Genomic DNA, 22,877 nt, shown 5'->3' on the forward strand with positions numbered 1-22,877 from the left:
TTAAAAAACTGATTTGAAAATAACAACACAATTTTTTGTGAAAGCTATAATATAATAAATTGTTGAGTTCTTGTTTGGGTTGTAAAATTGTTTTTGAGAATGTGCATTTTCAATTCAACTTGAATCCTTGATTCTGATTGTTCAATCCATACTGCAACAAGGGTGAAATAACACACACTGGTGGTTCTGTATTCTGGTCATTAAGGGGGGGGGCACTTCAGAACTAACAAGTCACTACAGAATTAACCTTGGATCAATTTGAGCGGTGTAAAAAACATTTTGTCAACACAAAATAAACCAACAATAAACACTGATATTCCTTATTTCTTTATAATACCTGGTTTATTGGATCATGCGCCATTGCCAGAAATAAAACTATACACTTGAACTGCCCTGTGCCACCGCCTGTTTAATCTATGCGATACTTCCAGAGTTGCTGGCAATACGGGGCCACAAGTCGGCACATTCCTTGGCCACGGGTCCTGTGATGGCAGAGCCTGTTAAACCACAAGAAAGAAAGAAGGGCAATTAGTATGGTTAGCTTAGAGCAATTCCACTGCAGTTTACTCACTAAAACTACAAATGGTCAACTAGACTTTAGTCTCCACTTCTTTGGGGCAATCTTAATTTAACTACATGTACCAGTGATCATCTACAAGTCTGGCAATATTTTTTTTAATCAAATAATAAAACATGAAATACATGTAGTAATAATTTATTGAATTCATATCAGCTCTCTACAGCACCATCCTGTTTGAGGGCGGTAACAATAAAAATACCACAAGAAAACTACCCAGAAAAGGTTTAAGAAGTACACCAGTAAAAAAATAAGCAAAATAGAAATCAAAGACATTTTGAGAGAAAAAAGTACATGAACACCATATAACTGTAAACAAAAACCCAGTCAATATCCCATTCCACAACAAGAACAGGCCGTCTATAGACTGAAAACGTTCCCTTGTACTTTTCTTTAACGGTACAGGCATGTTTCCTGGTCCTTGGAAAAAGTAGGAACATTTTAATTTGACAAATTTTGACAGAAATCATGCCTGATGTTGCAAGGTCACAATTTATGGCCGATTTTTAACAACTCACAAAGGGTACAAGCTTTAATTGAAGGTATTGCACAAAAATTAAATCTATATCCTTTGAAGGACATTATTTCACAAATCAGTTTTAACAGATACGTGTACTCAACTCAATTAACATTTGTTTCCATGTTGGTTAAAAAAAAAGAGAATAATAACCATAACAATTATTTCAGTCAGAGACAGACCAGGGCCCAATTTCATAGAGCCGCTAAGCACAAAAATTTGCTTAGCATGAAATTTCTTCCTTGATAAAAACATGATTACCAACAACATTTCCTTTTGTTGCATATAACGTGTTACTGGTCTTCAGCTGATGTTTGCTGATCCTGAAAATCATGTGGAAATTTGGTTGGTAATCCTGTTTTTATCGAGGCAGACATTTCATGCTAAGCAAATTTTGGTGCTTAGCAGCTCTATGAAATTGGGCCCTGGGCCCAATTTCATAGAGCTTCCGAGCACAAATTTTGCATAGCATGAAATTTCTTCCTTGATAAAAACAGGATTACCAACCAAATTTCCATTTGTTGCATATTGCTTGTTACTGGTATTCAGCTGGTGTTTACTCATCCGGAAACTCATGAGGAAATTTCGGTGGTAATCCTGTTTTTAATGAGGCAGAAATTTCATGCTAAGCAAATGTTTGTGCTTAGCAGCTCCATGAAATTAGGTCAGGGACAGATCAAGAAAGTATTTAATGAAAATGAAACGTAAAAAATACAACGCGATGGATATGGAGCAAGCAGATACAGGGCATATACGGAAGCCAGAAAGGCTCGTTTCGAAATGCCTGACAAATAGAACAAATAACGTGGTATAATAACAATAATGAGGACGGAAATTGGAATAAAAGAAACAGGCAGGAATGCATACAAGAAAGGGAAATAAGATCAGTATTAGGAAACCAGCAGTGTTCTAAAAGAGACCTTAAAGAGACCCGCATAAGTTCAAGTCTAAATACATTGTTTTTGCAATTAAATTATTTGTCGTTTACTTATTAACCCCTTGAAGGCAAGGCGTCTATGGCCGTTAATCTATTCCAGAATGCTGTGGACTGTGTATGTGGTAAGCCGTGGAATGCAGTCTGGCCAGTACAGCTGTGGGGAAACAAAGGCTACTATGCAGTCATGCGTGTAAGCTGGGCATTGAGGCCTGATCATACCAGCGTCAAGAAAAAAAAAACGGAAAAAAAAACAAACAGGCAGCACTATTATGTGGCCTTACAATGGGGTTTAAAGAAGTTAGTTGTTTTTCTACCTTAATCCCTTGTTTAATAAGCCCTGTATACTCAATACTTTCCAGAGTTTCGAGAACAAACAAAAAATCACAGGCAAATCCAAGGGTGGGACTCGAACCCAGAAACACAAAGGTCATGGGTTCAAACCCCAAGTGATTTGCCTATGGTGGGTTTTATTGTCCACTGAACTCAAGAAGAACCAAGATACAGTGCTTAATACATATCGGTGTAAGGATAATTTGTTATTTATCAGTTCTTGTACCTTTCATTTCTCCTTTGACGTTGACTATGACCCCCGCATTGTCTTCAAAGTACAGCACCACGCCCTCCTTCCTCCTGAATGCTTTTCTCTGCCGTATAATGACCGCCGGCATGACTAGAAGAAAATTGAAGGAAAGAAAATGAAAAATTTGCAATTTGAAAATAAAAAATAAAGATTGTATGTGGCGGGAAAAGGAAGTGAAATTTGGACTTGGTCATGTCAGAGAAACAACGCATTATATCAATAAGAAAAATTGCACAAAAGTGTGATAATAACAATAATGAAACATAGCTCATAGGCGATCCACTGGACTGGTCAAACATACATGTAGCTCTTAGGTGGCAAAGTAGGTTGGTCAAACTTAAAAAAACGATACAGAATTGGTAAGAAACAAAAACCGTGAAGATTTACATCAAACTACACGGTCTAATGATGATAGTAAAAAACATCCCTTGAAATATTTCTGTTTGAACTGTCATATTTGATAAGAAATAAATAATCTAATTTTGTGTTAGGAGTTTATCGCTCAGTGAGCGCTTTATTCATTTTTGTTTGGGCATCAATGCAATGCAAAATTTGGGATCGGTTTTCCACTAAATACTCGTCAGTTTAGGTATATATGATGGATTACATGAAGTGCTTACACTGCCATCAACTGTTTTGTAAGCAACAACCAAATTTGTAATGTTCCTTTGAATTAGGAATCAAAGTATCATCTTCAATATAGATTTAAATAAAGGTTTGGCCGACAAGCCTAAAGGACTCATAAAAAAATAAAGTTTGGGTGAGGCCCGAATGCCACATGATAGTAATCACAATGACATTAGTGGCTTCTGAACCGAGTTGAACCCCTTCACTTCCTAATAAGTGCACTGGGTGACTGGGTTTCCTTTACATGCGTTATACCAACACACAGGATCAACGGCCTAACAGCCAATCAGGTGGAAGAAACGTGGCTCATTCAGACATACCCTTTTTCCGAAGTTCTGGCTTTCCCTTCTTCACTGTAGATACGAACATGTCACCACATCCTGCAGCTGGAAGTCGGTTCAGACGACCTTTGACACCTTTGACGGCAATGACGAACAGGTTCTTACCACCTATCAACAAATTTGAACATAATAAAAGTTGATCCATCAATGCAATGTGAACCAAGTTTGTGTACAAACAAAACAAATACATTTCTTTGTTATTTTTTATTATTTATGGTGTTGAGCTAATTTTTGAAGGCCTGAAAGGGTATATTTACTGGCTGTGCAACACCAACATTACTTCAATACAGCAGGCTTGGACACTTTGTCTTTTATTTCTTTCTCACTTTGGAAACTGGTCTTTGAAAACTTGAAGGCTCTAAGAGATTTTGAGAAAATCTAAGAAATCGCATGCCTGCTGTACTCAGTGGGCCTGCATTACTCATCACTGCACGGCTACAAAATGCTGGTTTGATTTGTGCAACAAATTACTCTACCAAGCTAAATTGTTCTCAAGAACTATCTCTGCCCTCACACGTACCCAATGACCACTGGCAGGCCTGGAAACTCATCTTTGAACAAAATGAAAGGGCAAGGCCATTTCAATTTTCAAAGGGCACTTACATTGGAAAATCCTTAAAGCCATTGGACACTTCCGTTTAACAGTATTTTCCAAAGGCCCACACTTGGTGTATCACATTTAATATATAAAATAACAAACCGGTGAAAATTTAGGCTCAATCGGGCATCGGAGTCGGGATAAAATAACGGGGAAAACCCACCCTTGTTTCTCATGACATGTATTTACAGTAAATCCGTAATTCTCGTTATCGAGAATTGATAATTGTTTTAATGTTTTCCCAAAAAGTAAAGCATTTCATGGAATAATATTTCAAGAGAAGTCTTTCACCATTACCTTCTGTAAGCCCTGTAAGTTATTTGTAAATCTGTGAGCGTTTATTTTTATTTCCTGTTCCGACAGTGTATAATGGCTTCAAGTCAATGGGAAACCTTTGAAGGGCCTGAAGGCCAAGATCTTGGGCTACAAAGGCCATGGTCTCTGTAGCCTGCATGTAATTTGAGGCCTGCCCTGGGTGCAGAAAAGAAATTATAGTTTAAAAGTGTCACAATCAGGACTTACCTGTGTTGTCAGCGCAGTTGACCACAGCGCCCACTGGGAGACCCAGCGAGATGCGGAATTTGGAACCAGATGCACCACCACGTCCTGAGTGGAAAACACACACAATCATAATTTAATTAATCATCAAAAACATCTCCAAAATAAAAAATTTAAAAAATGGCATACTGTCTATGAAGTCCAGATTTTTAACAGTCAATTTTTAGCCATGAAACTTGAAATATTTTAGCCCTTCTGTAACCCTTTAATAAACTATATTAGTATTATAGCCCTGTTGTGAGGACAAATTGCACTATAATCTATTCTGTGTATAATTTTCTCTACATAGGTGCCAATCATTAATAAAATTTCAATTTATGTTTACAAGTTGCTATTTATAACGGATTAAAAAATCTAAAATTCATTCATAATTCTTCATTTACATAACTTTACTTTTGATGTGGTCACAAAAAAACAAATAATTATGATCCAAAAGTAACATTAATCAGACAATCAATAAACGTCATAAAAAGCAGAGTTCTGTTTTTGTTGTAAACAACATCTTGTATTGTAATGATTGCGTGAGCGCATGTGCCCATGCGAGAAAAGCAAGGCAACTCTGAACTCGCACCAAAAAACTGAAGCAACAAAATTAGTGATAAACACAACTCTAGTTCACTAAGTGACTATGGAGTAGGCTATGGTATGGTATGGATGGACTCTCGCCTCGGACCGAGACATATACCAGAGTCTGTTCGAGTTCAGGAAATTAGCGTTAGATGTCGGTGAGTAACAATAACATGAAGCTGTCTGTATTTTTAATTTGTTTATTAAAAAATGTCACATGTGGTGGCAGGATATGGAAATAGAATTCACTTTGTTGGGATTTTTTTTTTTTTTAATTCACTTTGGGAAAAGTTTCCGTATGGCGCCACCACTTTTTCATTCGATATGAAATAACATAGTATCTAATTTACCTCAATGAGATATCCCTTTTTCTAAAAATGAGTGAAAAAGTGGTGGCGCCATACGGAAAGTTATCCGTTAGTTGTTTAATGTTACTTATTTTAGTTAGGCATGTATGTTTAGTAATTTTATTTGTGGCTGGGTGTTCATAAAAATCATCATAGCAAAGAAATTGTAGAAGGAGATTGTTCAATGTTTGGCCATCGTTTGGCTGGCCTGTTGCTGGCCTGGCTGTCACATGCATGTGCTGTGGTGGTTGGCAAGTTAAGTTTACAATTACTGGAGTCAGGACGTAAAATAAAACCCTGGATTGTATAATTATTAATTCTCAGTTTACTCCAACTATTACCTAAGAAATCATAAGTCTCCTAGACATATGTCTTTTTAAATTACATTGTTAATGGAGTAGACGATACAAACACACACTTTCTAACATGTATGCATATCCTATGGCCGTGCAATAGTCGCAATGGTCGTACAACCCGAGTGCAATGTACGCAGCGCTGCTGTGTGTAATGCCGATTACTGTAGGTTTCTAAACGGCATAATAGAAAAAAAAAAGCTTTTTAAAAGGGCGTTACACAAGTTAACCAATAAACATTTATTTACGGTTTTGAAATAAGTAGAATCTTCAGATATCATAGTTTCCCCATATATTTGAAAATTTCACATATTGAGCCACATAAACTGGATGATCACAGATTAGTAAAACCAAAGTAATTTGCCACAAACCTCTCTTCGACATGTTGGAGTAAAGAGAGCGAGTCTACGGTGGGTTGCCGCTTGAGGGCGCTATACATAATGTTCCTATTTTTATTGGCTGCATTTTTTTGCGCTGCGCTGCAGGACCGATTGACCGTGGTTAGGTCGCTTTGACAACCCCCTTCACAAAACTATAATTATAACAACATTAATTATACAAATAATAACAACATTAACAATGATAATAAGAAGAAATTAATTAATAATATAAGTTCATTAGTAAAGATAAAAACAGAAACAAAACCATAAAAAAATAACTCAGTCCATACCACTGGTCCATGCAACTTTAGAATCTGTTTTTTTCAACACCAATATTAGTAAAAAAAATTAAAAATACTAATAAATTATCAAATTATTTTCACTGACTCACCATTATAAAAAATACTAATAAACTACCATTATTATTTTCACTGACTCACCACTGATAATTTTACCATACGTGGGACACTGGGGATACTCATTTCTCGGAGCGCTATATTAATAGCGCCCACAGACAGACTGATAGTAAAGATCTCGTCTCCGGCCTTTTCAGCGCTTATAAAAGTTATAGACCTACCATCTTATTGGTATTTTTTCAGTGAACAATCTGAGGGGGACGGTGTAAAAACAGTTTTGTGTGTGCAATTTATATATATATATTTTTTAAACATTGAATTACGAGAAAGGCTATGTTACTCTGGTTATTAATTAAAATCTCAAAAATCCATTTAATATAGGGGGAAGACGGACATCTCCGCCTCCCTGTCGCCATTGATGAATAACATTATCATTATTATAACACCCCTTACAAGTATTCTGCCCTTTCATTGGTTTAGAGCGCGTCACATGACATGTCTTAGTTTTGCTAGAAGACGGCCGTGTGATAGTGCGTCGGTTTGCCGTGCGCTAGTCTGAAGACTAGCACATGCTGGCGTGCAGTATATACCCAGACGTCCGTTGCGTGTACGAGGATGATAAATTAATGGTCTGTAACCATTTCGGATTGCACGACACTACATGCCATCTTGTCTTCTTCCTCCAGCCCATGTGAACTTCCCATCAATAGGGAAGAATTTCAGACAGACGGATTTCCCTGGGACACTGGCCAAAACAATGTTCTTAATATATACATGCCCCGCATTAAAGGAACACGTTGCCTTGGATCGGTCGAGTTGGTCTTTGAAAAGCGTTTGTAACCGTTTTTTTTTTTTATATAAAATGCATAAACAAATTATGGGTAAAGAACAGTAAAAGTAGAATACAATGATCCACACAAACATGCCACGAAATTGCACGGTTTTACCTCGTCGACTAACACGGTCGGCCATTATGGGAGTCAAATTTTTGACTAAATGGCCGACCGTGTTAGTTCGCAAAGTAAAAGGAAACCACGCAATTTCGAGGCAAACTTGTGTGGATCATTGTATTCTACTTTTAAAACATCTTTCCAACCATAATAAAATTATGCATTAAAAAAGAGATGGGTTACAGACGCTGTTTATAGACCAACTCGTCCGATCCAAGGCAACGTGTTCCTTTAATTATTTCACATGACGGACATGTGCGAGAGACTTACATTATTTTTTTTTACTCCACAGTGATGCCTTTCTCGGAAATCGCTCATTAACTGGCAACTTCACTGGGAATCACCAAAAGAAAAAAGCTTTGTATAGGCATATAAAAGGGACCAACGGATGGGATTAGGAAGCCTGAATCGTCTTCTTCTTATCCTGCCGTTTTAGGACAGTCCACCACATCACGTATTGTGGTTGTTTTGTGCATCGCCCGGATGACTGGATTCAGAAAGTTTCTTTAAGCGGATTAAACTCTTTCCCCGACCGCCCACTCATCACCTACAGTCTTTTTTTCAAGTGGCCAAGGGACATTGGATGCAATTGAGGTTGCAATTTTTGAAATCCTTGGTTTTAATAGTAAGTTTCACAATGATCCTGCAACCAAAATAGCGAATGTTTAAGGACCTTCACGTGACTTTATCGTTTACCACTTTGCAACAGAATTGAAAACGATTCTGAACACTTTGATGGAAATGATGTACTCTTTTACAACACTTAAATAAACATACCGTGACGTCATCACACAATGGGTTATGTTTTTGTTTTCTTAACAAGTACATGTATAATTATTATTATCTAATGATCGACCCCAAAATTGCATTGTAAGGAATAGGGCGCCCTCCCTCATCCATATAGAGGTGAAACAACCGCTATTCGTTGAAGCCAACCAGTTCTAAGCAACAAAGAAGATAATTAATCAGTCACATAATGGTTCATTTATACTTTCTTGTGGATCGTATAAAAGACAGTCAAAAAATGCCTCAGTGTGTACCAAAGTTTACCCTGTATAAAGCACACGCTGCAATGGGAGCCTTTGGAACGCTAGGTGGCAGCAGACCTACCATGTAAATTTCCATTGTTTACGTAGTTTTGAACATGCGCACATTACCGAGAACAATGGAATTTACCTGGTAAGTCTGCTGCCATTAAGCGTCCCAAAAGTCTCCTATTGGTTGTCTCCAAGTTGCCTTGCGTGAAGGAAACAATGTCAAATCTATTTCCTCACGTAATCGGCAGATAATTGATAACACCGGAGGAGGTATTTGAGGAATAAGGACAGCCTAACAATGCTATCTCCCAGGTCTATACACACTAGAAAAATCATGGGATTATAATCTTTGGAGGACAAGATAGAGTTTCATTACTGCCATCTCACTGATCCTGTTGATTACATACAGCACACTATTGGTAGTAAATTATTACTCAAAATAATTATTGGAATATCTAATTTACTCGAACGAGCAACGGAGAGCTGTAGTATTTTAATAATCTTGGGTGGAAAATTACTTGTTTCTTAAAAACTAAGTTTACTTCAGAGGGAGCCGTTTCTCACAAAGTTACACTATCAACATGCAGCTCTCCATTGCTCTTTACCAAAATTACCAATAATGTCCTATACCTTGTTCAGGAAAGGGTCCATGTATATACTTTTTGTAGGACATAAAAAACACAATGTCCACAGATTTACATTAAACTTATACAGTTTAATGTTGAAAGCTTTCCTGAAAGTATTAAGTGCTGAGGTTCTGTAGTTTTTGAGAATTAAGTAAAACACTGTCTTGAAAATAACTTTCGTCTCAGTGATCATGAGACGAAAACTTTTTTAGCAGGTAAAAACGCATTTTCATGACATTGTTTTACTTATTTATCTAAAACTACAGCACCTCAGCAACTAATATTTTTAGGTACGCTTAATTCTACTTTCATTATGTTAAAACGGTGTAAGTTTAATGTAAATATGTGTAAGTTTAATGTAAATCTAAAGCCATTTGACACTTTCGGTAAACAGTGTTGTCCAATGCCCACACTTCGTGTACCACAACTTAAATATAAAATAACAAACCTGTGAAAATTTAGGCTCAATCGGTCATCGGAGTCGGGAGAAAATAACGGGGAAAACCTAACCTTGTTCCCCCACACGTTTCGCCGTGTCATGACATGTGTTTAAAATACATCCGTAATTTTCGCTATCGAGAATTGATAAATTATTGTTTTAACGTTTTCTCAAAAAGTAAAGCATTTCATGGAATAATTATTATTTCAAGATAAGTCTTTCACCATTACCTTCTGTAAACGCTGTAAATTATATGTAAATATGTGAACTTTTAATTTTTTCTCTGTACCGAAAGTGTATAAAAATCAGACCTATGAAATTGAATACGAAATTGTTTGTGTTGTTTCTCGAGGAAGTGAAACAAAAACCAGTTTCAGTGTTAAGTCATTGTCTTCACCGTATGGAGTGATACAGCAATTTTCATGGTGGTATAATGAGACAAATGCATTTTTTTTTGGCCAAGTCGCGATTGATGGTTTGTGTCGTAATATAACGGATATAACCACATGTGTATGTTCGATGTTCCATAAAGCCACCCAAAAGATGATGCGCCACTCTGCCGTAGTGTGGGGTTTAATGACCCCAAACTTTCACCCACCTACGTAGTCTTGGTTCCAAGACCTTCGCATGGTTTAATTCACAGCGATTGCTCCCGGGCAGCGCGCCGTAGCGCCCGCTAGCTCTGCGTACGTCTATCGTTGGTTCGATTTCCAGTTCCGCAAAAATGAACCGAAATCATGAATTCTAGTTCCACCGAAATGAATTCGAGAACTTAAAGAAGGTGCACCATCTGTCGGGTAATAATATCGTTATACGAGTATGAGAAAGTGACGTCTTGTACAAAGACTAACCACATATATAGCTGGTCCCAATACCATGCCAATACTAAACGGAAACTAGTGTTATCGGAAAGCCATATGAGTACCGATGCGTTACAACAGTTCAAGCCTTTTCTATTTACTGGAAAGAAGTGCTATAAATAACTAGCATTAGCAGCAGGTTCAAGAACCAGTGTGAATCGGCGCAGCAGAGTGGATAACATCACTGGAAAGTTGTGCGGTATGTACTAACCATTTGTTACAGATGTCGTTAGGGCGCAAACAATGATTATTATCTAAATCGGAATTAGATGTGCCTGTATACATTTTCTATAAAAAAACATACCAATACAAGGTTGTTGTCGGATATATTTTGTGCAAGTTCATGGAGCGCTAAAGTGATGTGAAAGTACATTGTGATAGATATCGCTTGACTTGGACAATCATTAATCAGAATCCTTTGCCTATAACTCATTTTCTATAAAAACAAACCAAGTAGCCATACTGTACTATGGTTTCATTTGTTGTCAGATATTTTGTGCAAGTTCATGATATGATTTGAAAATCGATACTTAAAAGGCAGTGGACACTATTGGTAATTACTCAAAACAATTATCATCATACAACATTACTTGGTAACGAGTAATGGAGATAGGTTGATGGTATAAAACATTGTGAGAAACGGCTCCCTCTGAAGTGCCATAGTTTTCGAGAAAGAAGTAATTTTCCACGAATTTGATTTCGAGACCTCAGATTTAGAACTTGAGGTCTCGAAATCAACCATCTAAACGCACACAACTTCGTATGACAAGGGTGTTTTTTCTTTCATTATTATCTCGCAACTACGACGATCGCTTGAGCTCAAATTTTCACGAGGTTTGTTATTTTATGCATATTTGAGATACGCTAACTGTCAAGGCTTGTCTTGTGACAATTACCAATATGTCCACTGTCTTTAACGGAAACTGGAAAACGCTAGCGTACATTTTTTTTAAAGGAAATTGAGGGTATGCTTGACTTTTTCAGAACATTGAATTCTACGTAGTGTCAACCTTATAATAAAAGCACGCAGTGGAAGTTTTAAGACAAAAGTGGAAAGAACGGTCAATCGGTCAAATTTTTTTTTCTGTTCCGAAAGTGTCCAATGGCTTTAAAGACACACTATTGGTACTTGTCAAAGACTAGTTTTCACAGTTGGTGTATCTCAACATATTATGCACAAAATAACAAACCTGTGAAAATTTGAGCTCAATCGATCGTCGAAGTTGCGATATTATTAATGAAAGAAAAAACCCACCCGTGTCTCACGAAGTTGTGTGCTTTCAGATGGTTGATTTCGAGACCTCAAATTAAAAATCCGAGGTCTCGAAATCAAATTCGTGGAAAATTACTTCTTGCTCGAAAACTACGTTACTTCAGAGGGAGCTGTTTCTCACAATGTTATTATACTATCAACCTCTCCCCATTATTCGCGATCGTAATCAAGGTTTTATGATAATACTTATTTTGAGTAATTACCAACAGTGTACACTGCCTTCAAAAGGCAAAGGGACACCTGGCCAGATTACCCCCCTCCTTTTAGCGGTGTTGTACCATTGCGCATGATTTTACCCGTGGCTATGAAAACAGCTAGTGACACAGATCTCAAATTTGGCCCCCTGTATGCCTCGCCAATGTCCATTTATACAAATAAACTTCTTCGAATAACGCAACGATCGTGAATCCTGTGGTAGTTTTTTAGTGGGCCAATTCGATGGCATTAAACCTGGGACAATAACTCCTCAACAAAATATTCAAGATCACGCATGGCTGACCAAGCCTCAATCCGTATTATCGGGCTACCTAAATTATTCACGAATACCGCCTATTGTTACTTTGTTGTGACGTCATTTATTTTGTTCATCATCAGAGTACACCCACACAGAGTTTACCCAACTTGGTATCACCACCCCGTCGTACATTTTATTATACGACGTATAGTATCGTACGTGTGCTAAACTGTAATACGCTTTATACATGCTATCATAGTGTGCGGTGTATATGAACGACACGGATTCACTCATAACTGTTTGTCTGCATCTAACTCACTCAGAAGTAACACAACTTTGCTGAGGATCTACCATTGCAACGGCCAGTTTATATTCTGGACGAAATCAACATGAACACACGTCAACTTCCGCTCGGTTCTTTCCTGTGTGCTGTGTTCATCCAACAAATTCTGCTTCTAATGGTAGCGCCCTCAACGCTGACGACTGTTTCGGCGGCAACAACAAGCAGGAACGCCGACGACGATGGTTCGTTGTTGATTGGAGCGTTCAACATCCAAATACTGGGGCAAGCCAAATTTAAGAAGGTGGAAGTTGTCGAAACACTGGTGAAGGTGAATTGGGGGGAAAAGTTTCCGTATGGCGCCACCACTTTTTAATTCGAAATGAAATAATATAGTATCTAATTTACCTCAATGAGATATTCCTTTTTGTAAAAATGAGTGAAAAAGTGGTGGCGCCATACGGAAAGTTATCCAATTGGGGAATTGGTCAACAACTTTTGACAAACTTTTACTATTTTGAATTGAATTGTGAATGGAGGGCAATATTTTGCTCCCCTGGAATAACATCCAATAGGTAACGACGAACACAGTTGTTTCTAAACCGTTTTTCGAAACGAAACTCATCCACCCCAAACTTCTTTATGGCGCGACTAGTTATAGCAGACAAATATGAATATCATAAAAATAATCTCCATTCTGTGACTGATAAGAGAATGATTTTCCCCTGAAGATTCTGAGGCGATATGATTTGGTGCTGATCCAGGAGATACGTGACAGTGCACAGACGGTTATTGGACAAATTCTGGATGCCGTCAATTCGTAAGTAACTTGATTTGTTGTAACTTAACACCACGGGGAAATTTCTTTTTAAATAAATAGTAAACTTGCGGGTACAACCATGTATATTAAATCTCTTTTGAAGGAGTGTTTGCACTAAAAAGAACCGGTTTGGTCTGGACTTTCCGAACAGAATACTCTGCTCGTTTTCAGGAGGGAAAAGGGTGCGATTAGGAGCTAAATCCATGTTCATATAATTTCAGGTTATTAAAATTAAAAAATTGCATTTGTATTTGCAGGGGTCTAAGTGACAAGTACGAAATGGTGGTGAGTGAAAGACTTGGACGTACCAACAGCAAGGAGCAGTATGCGTATTTCTACAAGTAAGACATTATAATAATAAAACCCACCCATTAAAGCCATTATACACTTTCGGTACAGACAAAAATTAAAAGTTCACAGATTTACAAATAATTTACAGGGTTTACAGAAGGTAATGGTGAAAGACTTATCTTGAAATATTATTCCATGAAATGCTTTATTTGTTTAGAAAACATTATAAACAACATACATTCTCGACAGCGAGAAATACGAATTTATTTTAAACACATGTCATGACACGGCGAAACGTGCGGATACAAGGGTGGGTTTTCCCGGCATTTTCTCCCGACTCCGATGACCGATTGAGCCTCAATTTTTACAGGTTTGTTATTTTATATATAAGTTGTGGTGCACAAGGTGGGGGCCTTGGACAACTCTGTTTACCGAAAGTGTCCAATGGCTGAAATGTACAGGCATAGTCGTTTTGGGGAAACTATTTATTATCACGTGATGTCATTGTAAACCACGCCTATTTCTCAGATGATTAGTAACAGCAAGAAGTTGAGGGGGGGGGGTAAGGACAACATTATTTTACAAGTACAGTACAGGATACGGTGACGTTTGAATGTTTGACAACGTTTAATCTGGAAAAGGGTAGCGTGTATCAAGGAATCCAAAACAATGGCGGTACTAATGAACAAAACCCATAGATGAATACCAACTATAGACGTCTTCATCTTGGTGTTGTTCCTCGTATCGAATAACAAAAATAAATGCTAATCATCAATTTACAAATAGGAACCAGACTATTTTGTTCTTCTAGCCTCGCTTTGCCAACATTGATATCAATGGGAGAAATTCAAGATGGCTGCACCATGATAAAGGTCTATAGCAGTAGATTATTTATGGTACAGTTTATGTAGCAACTGTACAGGGAAACGTTCAGTGAGTCTTAAAGGCAGTGGGTGGCACGGTTGGCTTGTGCGTAAAGCGCTCGCCTCTCACCAAGGTGACTCCCGGTTCGATTCCCGGTCGGGGCCATATGTGAGTTGAGTTGTGCGTTGGTTCTCTGCTGTGCCACGAGGGTTTTCCAGACAATCCGGTTTTCCTCCCTTAGGAAAAAATCAAACACTTTCGATCTTGGCTGTGCTCGTGGTCATAATGGGTTGATGTGGCTGGCAGCTGAATGCGCCCTTGCATGCCTGCTTCTCGAACCCGTTGTAGCCGCGTCCTTCGCAATTCAGCTCTTAGCTGCGAGTAAGGACGATTAGCCCCCAAATTATTATCACTATTGGTAATATTACTCAAAATAATTATCAGCATAAAACCTTACTTGGAAACGAGTAATGGGGAGAGGTTGATAGTATAAAACATTGTGAGAAACGGCTCCCTCTGAAGTAACGTAGTTTTCGAGAATGAAGTAATTTTCCACCAATTTGATTTCGAGACCTCAGAGTTTGAGGTCTCGAAATCAAGCATTATTATGAAAGCACACAACATCGTGTGCCGAGGGTGTTTCTTCTTTCATTATTATCTCGCAACTTCGACGACCAATTTGAGCTCAAATTTTCACAGGATTGTTATTTTATGCATCTCGACATATTATGTCGAGATACACCAAGTGAGAATACTGGTCTTTGACAATTACCAATAGTGTCCATTGTCTTTAAACCTTTTTTCTCAGAAATAATGCTTTCTATTGTTACTTTATTTTTCAGATCAAGTTAGTTTGGGAAAGGGTATTAAATGTCTAAGGGAATTATAATAAAGTACGGCAGTACTCATGAAAAAAACATGGTTGAGTAATAAAGACCTATATGTATTTTGGGTTCAGTTTCTGATTGGTTTATCTATAGCAGCTGTATTATTGAAAAACATTAAGTCTTAAACCATCTTTTTCATTTTTATTTTCAGACCAAGTAAATTGACTCTGATTACAAGTTACGTGTACAATGATGAGAGGGGCGATGTGTTTGAGCGGGAACCATTTATCGCATATTTCGAGTCTCCAACAACAGGTAAAGTCATTGGTACACACTGACCGATCCAAAAATATGTCAGACTGAAAATGCTGTCAATCAAAATTGCATTCAACATGCTTAGTTATTTTCTGTACTTTAAGACAATGACACCTTTGTTAAAGGCAGTGGACACTATTGGTAATTACTCAAAATAATTATTAGAATCAAACCTTTCTTGATGACGAGTAATAGGGAGAGGTTGTGAGAAACGGCACCATCTGAAGTGCCATAGTTTTCGAGAAAGAAGTAATTTTCCACGAATTTGATATCGAGACCTCAGATTCAGAACTTGAGCTCTCGAAATCAACCATCTAAACGCACATACCTTCGCAAGTTTGATGACCGATTGAGCTCAAATTTTCACATTTTCGTTATTTTATGCATAAGTTGAGATACACCAACTGTGAAGGCTATAGTCTCTGACAATTACCAATAGTGTCCACTGCCTTTAACTGTCAAAGACCGTCTTCTCACTTGGTGTATTTCAAAATAATAAAACGCACAAAATAACAAACCTGTGAAAACTTGAACTCCATTGGTCGTTACGTAACTTCAGAGGGAGCCGTTTCTCATTGTTTTATAATTATCAAAAGCTCTCCATTGCTTGTTAACAAGTGATTTTGTTTATAACAATCGTTTGAGTAATAACCAATAGTGTCCACTGCCTTTGGGCAGCTCTGTGAATTTTGGCCCCAGGTTGTTAATGAAGCAATACCCAAATGTTCTTTAATCATATTTTTGTATCCCATTATTTTTGTCAGCTGTGGACAGATTTGCGATGTTTGGTATTCATATCAAGCCAGCCGAAGCTGTCGAAGAAATCAACCGACTGGTTGAAGTTTACGATGACTTCGTAAACAGATATAGACAGAAGGTAATTAGACCTTTATCACGGTGCAGCCATCTTGAATTTCTCCCATTGATAATCATTGCTACCAAACCGAGGTTATGGAAGAACTAACTAGTCTGGTTCCTAATTGCAAAATGATTGTAGCATTCGTTGTTGTTTTTCGATACAAGGATCATGACCAAGATGGTGGCAGCATGATACAGTTCATACACGGGGAGTAGTTGGGGGGGGGGGGGGACATGTGTTGGCTTTATATTATATGTACGTCGGATTTAACTGCAAATCTCAAGAACCATGCAGGCCATGTGAAATGATGCGAGGTCAGAGGTGATTATGTCCGTGAGCTCAACAGCATATATCTGGCATACTCCAGGAGCTCGTAGTGTGACGTCAGATGTTCAGACTACTAAAAATGTCCCAACTGACAGCCGGTGATGAACGGACTTCAGAGGAACTATAGTGTCGTTTGATGGTGGCGATGTTGGGGAGGGGCCATGGCGCTAGGGGGCCTAAGACCTTGCATCTCGTGATTTCTCTTGATTTGTCTTCCCTGGCTAATGTTTTAATGACAAACATGATTCAATATATGGTTTACAACTTGGATTTTAACAATTTAAGGAGATTTATTTGGGGGGAAGTTTTTATAACTTTGTTTTCTGTCTTTTAAGAACGTCATCATCGGTGGCGATTTTAATGCAGATTGCGGCTACGTGTCAAAGGGCATCCTAAACGACGGCTTAATACTGCGTACAGACACTCGATTCAACTGGATTATTCCCGATGACTTAGATACCACAGTGGCAGCTTCAGACTGTTCATACGACCGGTAAGCTAATGGACTCTTGCAAAGTGCTCAAAATTGGAATTAGAGTATATGCTTGGAGACTGGGTTTTTATCAAGACGACTCGAGTGTCAGTGGTAATAAAAAGTAAGTACTTGAGTTCCAATGAAACGTTTCTCGAATAGTATTCGAATAGTACTCGAGTATGAATACCAATCAAAACGGTACTTAAGTAGTACTCGGGTACAAGTACCAACGAAACAGCAAGTAGTACTCATGAGTACCATGTACGAGTACTACGCAGGCAATGTTCGTCAAGTATAACTAAAACTGCACTGCAGGAAATATCCGTACAATTTACGGCACTTATACATACCTCTGGCAGAGTGGTAGCTAGGGTGCCAGATAAAGTGCCGTAAGTTACACGGTGGAAGTGTTGTAAACTACCCCTTCAAGGCACTTTACCTGGCACCCTTGCTGCCAGGTAAAGTGCCGTAAATTTTACGGATATTTTTTACAGTGTGGTACGATGTTTGTTAAAACTTAAGATTGAAAACGTTTTTTCGATAATCATTCGTATTTGCTCATTATGGAATCCAAACAATGGTAATTTTAATATAGACCTACCTTGAAGTATTATAATAATCAACCGAATTCATAAAAGGAAACAATGAATGCAACCCATTTTGACGGATTTTGCTCCGATCCCCTTTTAGATTTGTAATTGCTGGAGACGAACTCAACGACAACATTGTACCGGGACGAACGGGTGCTTTTTACTTTGATGAGCAATATGGTTTGGATTCAGGCGAGGTATGTACCCATCAGACACAAGTCATTTCCCCATTTGTAAAGCTTGCAAAGAAAACACAAAAAGTTCAATGAATTATGTCCATAGTGTTTGGTGTTTTATAATGTCGCATATGGCCCTACTTTGTTTACTTTCTGCTTAGATGTTTTTTTTCAAGTACGATGCCATTGTGGTTGAATATTATGTAGTTTTCTGATTACAATTTCTGTAATTAATATTATGTATTTCCAGTAGTTTATTTATGATTGTGCTTTATTAATTTTGTTTGTATTGCATGTATTCAAAATGAATTTCCTCCATGGCACTAGTACTAGCAAACGCACTCGCCGTTACAAATGTGGTCCTGAGAATGGTACAGGTTGGGGAATGCAGAGCATCACAAACCGATAGTTTTATGGCAATGGCACAACACGGGATTGGGACTTGAGTCAAGTCTAGATATAGACTTGTCCATTGTTGATAAACACACCGCGGTGGTTTGTATTGACGGCCGATTGATAGTAAAATCTGTTATCGTAGTAACATAAAGTTTTAACCAGATTCAACATTTTCTGCGGGCTCTCAATAATTAAAAGAAATATATACCATGATTGGCTGCTTTGCTTTGAAACAAATTTAACACTACTGTATTGAATATCTGTTACTTCGGTATAAATTATAGTGATCTGGTTTTTGTTTTGGCATTTAAACTCGAGCTGTGACGTTGAAAAAGAAAAGGTTTAGTTTTGTAAATAATGGTGCCAAAGTTAACGATATCGGGTTTATTTATTGACCAATCTTACAATTTAGTTTTAAATTTTATGTAGCAATTTGTTAAGATTTTTGAAAAAGTTGCACGCTTATAGTTGATTGTTTATTGCATGGAAAAAATCCGCCAATGATAAACGGTAGTTGAATAAATACAAACAAATGAACTTGTAATACTTAACAAAAATATTCGTATAATTTACGGCATTTTACCTGGCAGCTAGAGTGCCGGGTAAGGTGCCGTAAATTCCACTGTGAAACTACCCCTTCATGGCACGTTTTACAAAACACCCACCAACAATTTTCGGCACTTTACCTGGCACCCTAAAGCTGCCAGGTAAAGTGCCGTAAATGTTACGGATATTTTTGACAGTGTGTGCACAATGCGAGAATATGACTGTAGTAGGCCTACATTTGTTATCCTAAGGAAAGACGTCGATTTGATAATAGCGTTGTACCATTACCGAGGATTAACAGTAACTAAACTATTTTCTGTGTTTTGTTTTGCTCGTTTTCAGACCCGACTCGTGAGTGACCACTACCCTATCGAGATGGTTATTCAAGGAAATCTGACGTACGTATGACAACATTAATATTAACGAGGTTTAGCTTCACGTTACGCGAGTAAACGCGTGAACATCGGAAAATTATGTTGTTTCTTGGTGACGTCACCACGTGGGGCTTGTTTCAAGCTCACCTGCACGCGCGTAACCGACGTACGTACGAGATGGTAGCATTTACGTCGTATTCTAAAAAACATGTTGAGGTGTGGTTTAAAATGCCACTTTCATCTTACGTGTTTATTATTAATAATGTTTAACAGATTTTTACTCATTCATATATATTTCGTATTATATTGCATTTGTTTATTGCTGTATTACTTTGTTAAATACTTTGTGAATGAACATTGTTTGTGTGTGTTTTGGACGCATTTTGAATAATTATTTTGATTTCATATTGCATATAAAGGCATATTTTTGTGTAGCCGGAGGTATTTGAATTGAAGGCATTCGGGCCAGGCAGTTCTGTGAAGATTAACTTGTTTACATCCTTGCATTTGTTTATTGCTTTAATACTTTGTGAGTGTTCAATGTTTGTATATGTATTTTTTGATGCATTATGAATAACAATACTGATTTTGAGACCGACTTATTGACCTGGAACATACAGTTACAGTAACACGTTGCCTTGGATCGGACGAGTTGGTCAACAAACGGTTTCAAACGCTTTTCAAAGAACAACTCGTCCGATGTAACACAATGCAATGTAAAGTTTCCTCCATAGCTGCTGACTCGAATGTCATGTGTCGAAGGTGTGTCGTTCAAGCCGATATATTTACTGTAGGCCTACATAACCAATTAACCATAATACAAACACCTAGGAATGTTTGTCTGGCTGAGTATAGAAATAATCATTTATCTTGTCTGAGTTGAGCGTACAGTGTAGTTACTGGTAGTTATATTTGTTTCTTTTATTCTTGTAAAGTAAATAGAGCTATAATGGATATAAGGATTGTGTGCGTAGGTTGATATGCACCTGAAGATGAAACACGCATCTAAATTTTTGCCAAATAATATATCTTTCTTTATAATTGTCTAAACTAATTGTTTATAAGGCATTGGACATCTTTGGTAGTTACTCAAAATGTATATTGGCTGAACGAGCAAAGGAGAGCTGTTGTAAAACATTGTGAGAAGCGACTCCCTCTGAAGTAACGTAGATTTTTAGAAAGGGATAATGTCTCTCTTAAATATTTTAATCTGAAAAACACTTTAATAGGCCTGAAGCTCATTTTCAGGCATATGAAAGCACGCACAGTAGTATTGTGCAACAAGTGTGCACGTGTTGTAACTTGTAACTCCAAAGACTAATATTGAGCAAAACATTTGACATATTTAACTGTTACTTTATTTTTTATATTGTGATTAGGCTGGTTGGGATACACCAAGTGAGAATACCGGTCGTTAACAATATTATTACCAGTCGTGTCCAGCCAATTCATCTGCTAACAAGGCAATTTTTCATCTTTTCTCAGACCTGTGTCGCCATTATCGCACACCACCTCTGGCACCGTAAGTTGTTCCGGCAGTTTCCGTGCCGTGGTGTGGCTGTGCCTCCTGGTCGTCGCGGAGGAGACCGACCCGTCGGTGTGCATCGGCCGTCTGGTCGAATCGCTCACAGGCGAGGGTTCCGGCGTGACGGACCGCTGCACCGAGGACTGGATCAAACGTTATCTGGAGTTGTCCTAAACTGAACAAGGAGAGGCGGGGTTGGTGTTGGGGTTGGGGTCAGTTCGGTTGCTCACGGGTGGACCAGGTCTGATGGTGACGGAGGGTAGTTGATATATTTAGGGGTTCACTGGTCCATATAGACTTGATGACAATTTAGCGCTGCTCCAAACACACATTTTGCCGTTCATATACTAATAATATCGAGGTCTTATATAGCGCACGTATCTACCAAACAAGAAAGATAGGTTATTGCATTGCAGTGACGAATTCTGAGACCCAATTATTCAGCACCCAAGGTGCTACGGCGCATACAGCAGCCATCGTATGATAATGATGAAGGTTATTTCACAAGGAGGGCGCTGTTTCATGCAACAATGAATCGGCTATCGGATAGATTAAAAGCCATGATCAAAGATTTTGAACCAAGTCTGAGGGCTCTATTATTCAAATTGGGGAAATCGTACACCCAAACCCCCTCCCCCGCCGGGAAAACCGCCCAAAATAACATGCACACAAAATACCCATTCTACAAAACATTGATATTTCAGTGCGCTAATGTGGTGTTGCTGTCGCTTTAAAATTTATAATTTTTTAAGGACATCTTGTATATTAAATGTCTAAAACATGAGTTTAAATTTGCGGACTCATTGTTGTTTTACAGTTGTTTTGAGTACAACTTCAAATTTATGGTGGTGGTTTTGTTGTTGACAACATCTAATTGTATAATTGATCAACATTACAACATAATTAAACAGTCTAAAGCAACGTTATTTAGTTATTTGATTATTTATTTTCATTTGGAAACTAAAATATGTAGTGGTACATACAGTACCAGCAAGTGATGAGCGAGTGGACTTTTACAGATACATGATGTAGATACCAGCTTTGTCTGGTGTGCCATGATGCGGTAATGTTTCGCTGGGATGTGTTTTGAAAAAACGCTGCGAAGTTTCGCAGCGAAGTGTACTAAGCGCCCTATAATTATAACTATAGGACTCCCATTTAAACATGTTGGAGTGTTACAGTAAATACATGGCAAAATAAACTGTGACATATGTATTGTGTTCCACAGCAAGCGAAGTTTCGACGCGGTGAAGTGTACCAGGCGCCCTATCATTATTACTATAGGACTGTCATTTAAAACGAAATGAGTGACACAATAAATGGGGAAATTAAGTAATGACACATGCCTCTTTCATAACAGTAGGGGACTTTTGGAACGCTTGGTGGCAGCAGACTTATCAGGTAAACTCAATTGTTCTCGGAACTCAGAACTAGGTAAACAATGGTATTAGTCTGCTGCCACCTCGCGTTCCAAAGTCTCCTATTCATAATGGAAACGAGAAGGAATTCAAAAGTTTTTTTTTTAACTAATGGAATGCCCAAATGGGTCGTAACAGTACTTTGTGTGTACCGTCGTGTAACGAAGGACAGGAAAGTTTTCATTTTGTTAAAGACAGTGGACACTATTGGTAATTGTCAAAGACCAGTCTTCTCACTTGGTGTATCTTGACATATGCATAAAATAACAAACCTGTGAAAATTTGAGCTCGATCGGTTGTCGGAGTTGCGAGATAACTATGAAGGAAAAAACACCCCTGTCACACGAAGTTGTGTGCTTTCAGATGCTTGATTTCGAGACCTCAAGTTCTAAACTTGAGGTCTCGAAATTAAATTTG

General features: G+C 38.0%; 2 protein-coding genes across 2 annotated transcripts; one reads left to right on the plus strand and one right to left on the minus strand.

The window, feature by feature from the left end:
- Nucleotides 1–316: 316 nt before the first annotated feature.
- On the minus strand, nt 317–6,422 carry LOC117288596 (60S ribosomal protein L23). The gene is made up of 5 exons (XM_033769513.1): nt 6,374–6,422; nt 4,700–4,783; nt 3,559–3,687; nt 2,588–2,701; nt 317–497 (listed from the first exon to the last, which is right to left on the minus strand). The coding sequence occupies exons 1-5, from the start codon at nt 6,384–6,386 to the stop codon at nt 415–417; spliced, it is 423 nt and encodes a 140-aa protein (XP_033625404.1). The 5' UTR covers nt 6,387–6,422; the 3' UTR covers nt 317–414.
- A 4,097-nt stretch (nt 6,423–10,519) lies between these two features.
- LOC117288528 (deoxyribonuclease-1-like) lies at nt 10,520–21,826 on the plus strand. The gene is made up of 10 exons (XM_033769421.1): nt 10,520–10,849; nt 12,701–12,988; nt 13,389–13,477; nt 13,735–13,818; nt 15,671–15,774; nt 16,539–16,651; nt 17,296–17,453; nt 18,126–18,222; nt 19,486–19,541; nt 21,003–21,826. The coding sequence occupies exons 2-10, from the start codon at nt 12,767–12,769 to the stop codon at nt 21,214–21,216; spliced, it is 1,137 nt and encodes a 378-aa protein (XP_033625312.1). The 5' UTR covers nt 10,520–10,849; nt 12,701–12,766; the 3' UTR covers nt 21,217–21,826.
- The last annotated feature ends 1,051 nt before the right edge of the window (nt 21,827–22,877 follow it).

Source organism: Asterias rubens, chromosome 3 (genome assembly GCF_902459465.1).
Source record: "Asterias rubens chromosome 3, eAstRub1.3, whole genome shotgun sequence".
NCBI lineage: Eukaryota > Metazoa > Echinodermata > Asteroidea > Forcipulatida > Asteriidae > Asterias > Asterias rubens.

Excerpts from the sequence above, each read along its gene's own strand:
- LOC117288596 (XM_033769513.1), bottom strand. Across the intron at positions 3,688-4,699 it reads CAACTGCGCTGACAACACAG|GTGGTAAGAACCTGTTCGTC; the intron begins GTAAGTCCTGAT and ends ATTTGTTGATAG. Across the intron at positions 498-2,587 it reads CGTCAAAGGAGAAATGAAAG|GCTCTGCCATCACAGGACCC; the intron begins GTACAAGAACTG and ends GTGGTTTAACAG.
- LOC117288528 (XM_033769421.1), top strand. The coding sequence starts at position 12,767 with ATGAACACACGTCAACTTCCGCTCGGTTCTTTCCTGTGTGCTGTGTTC. Across the intron at positions 12,989-13,388 it reads TTGTCGAAACACTGGTGAAG|ATTCTGAGGCGATATGATTT; the intron begins GTGAATTGGGGG and ends TTTCCCCTGAAG. Across the intron at positions 19,542-21,002 it reads GTTATTCAAGGAAATCTGAC|ACCTGTGTCGCCATTATCGC; the intron begins GTACGTATGACA and ends ATCTTTTCTCAG.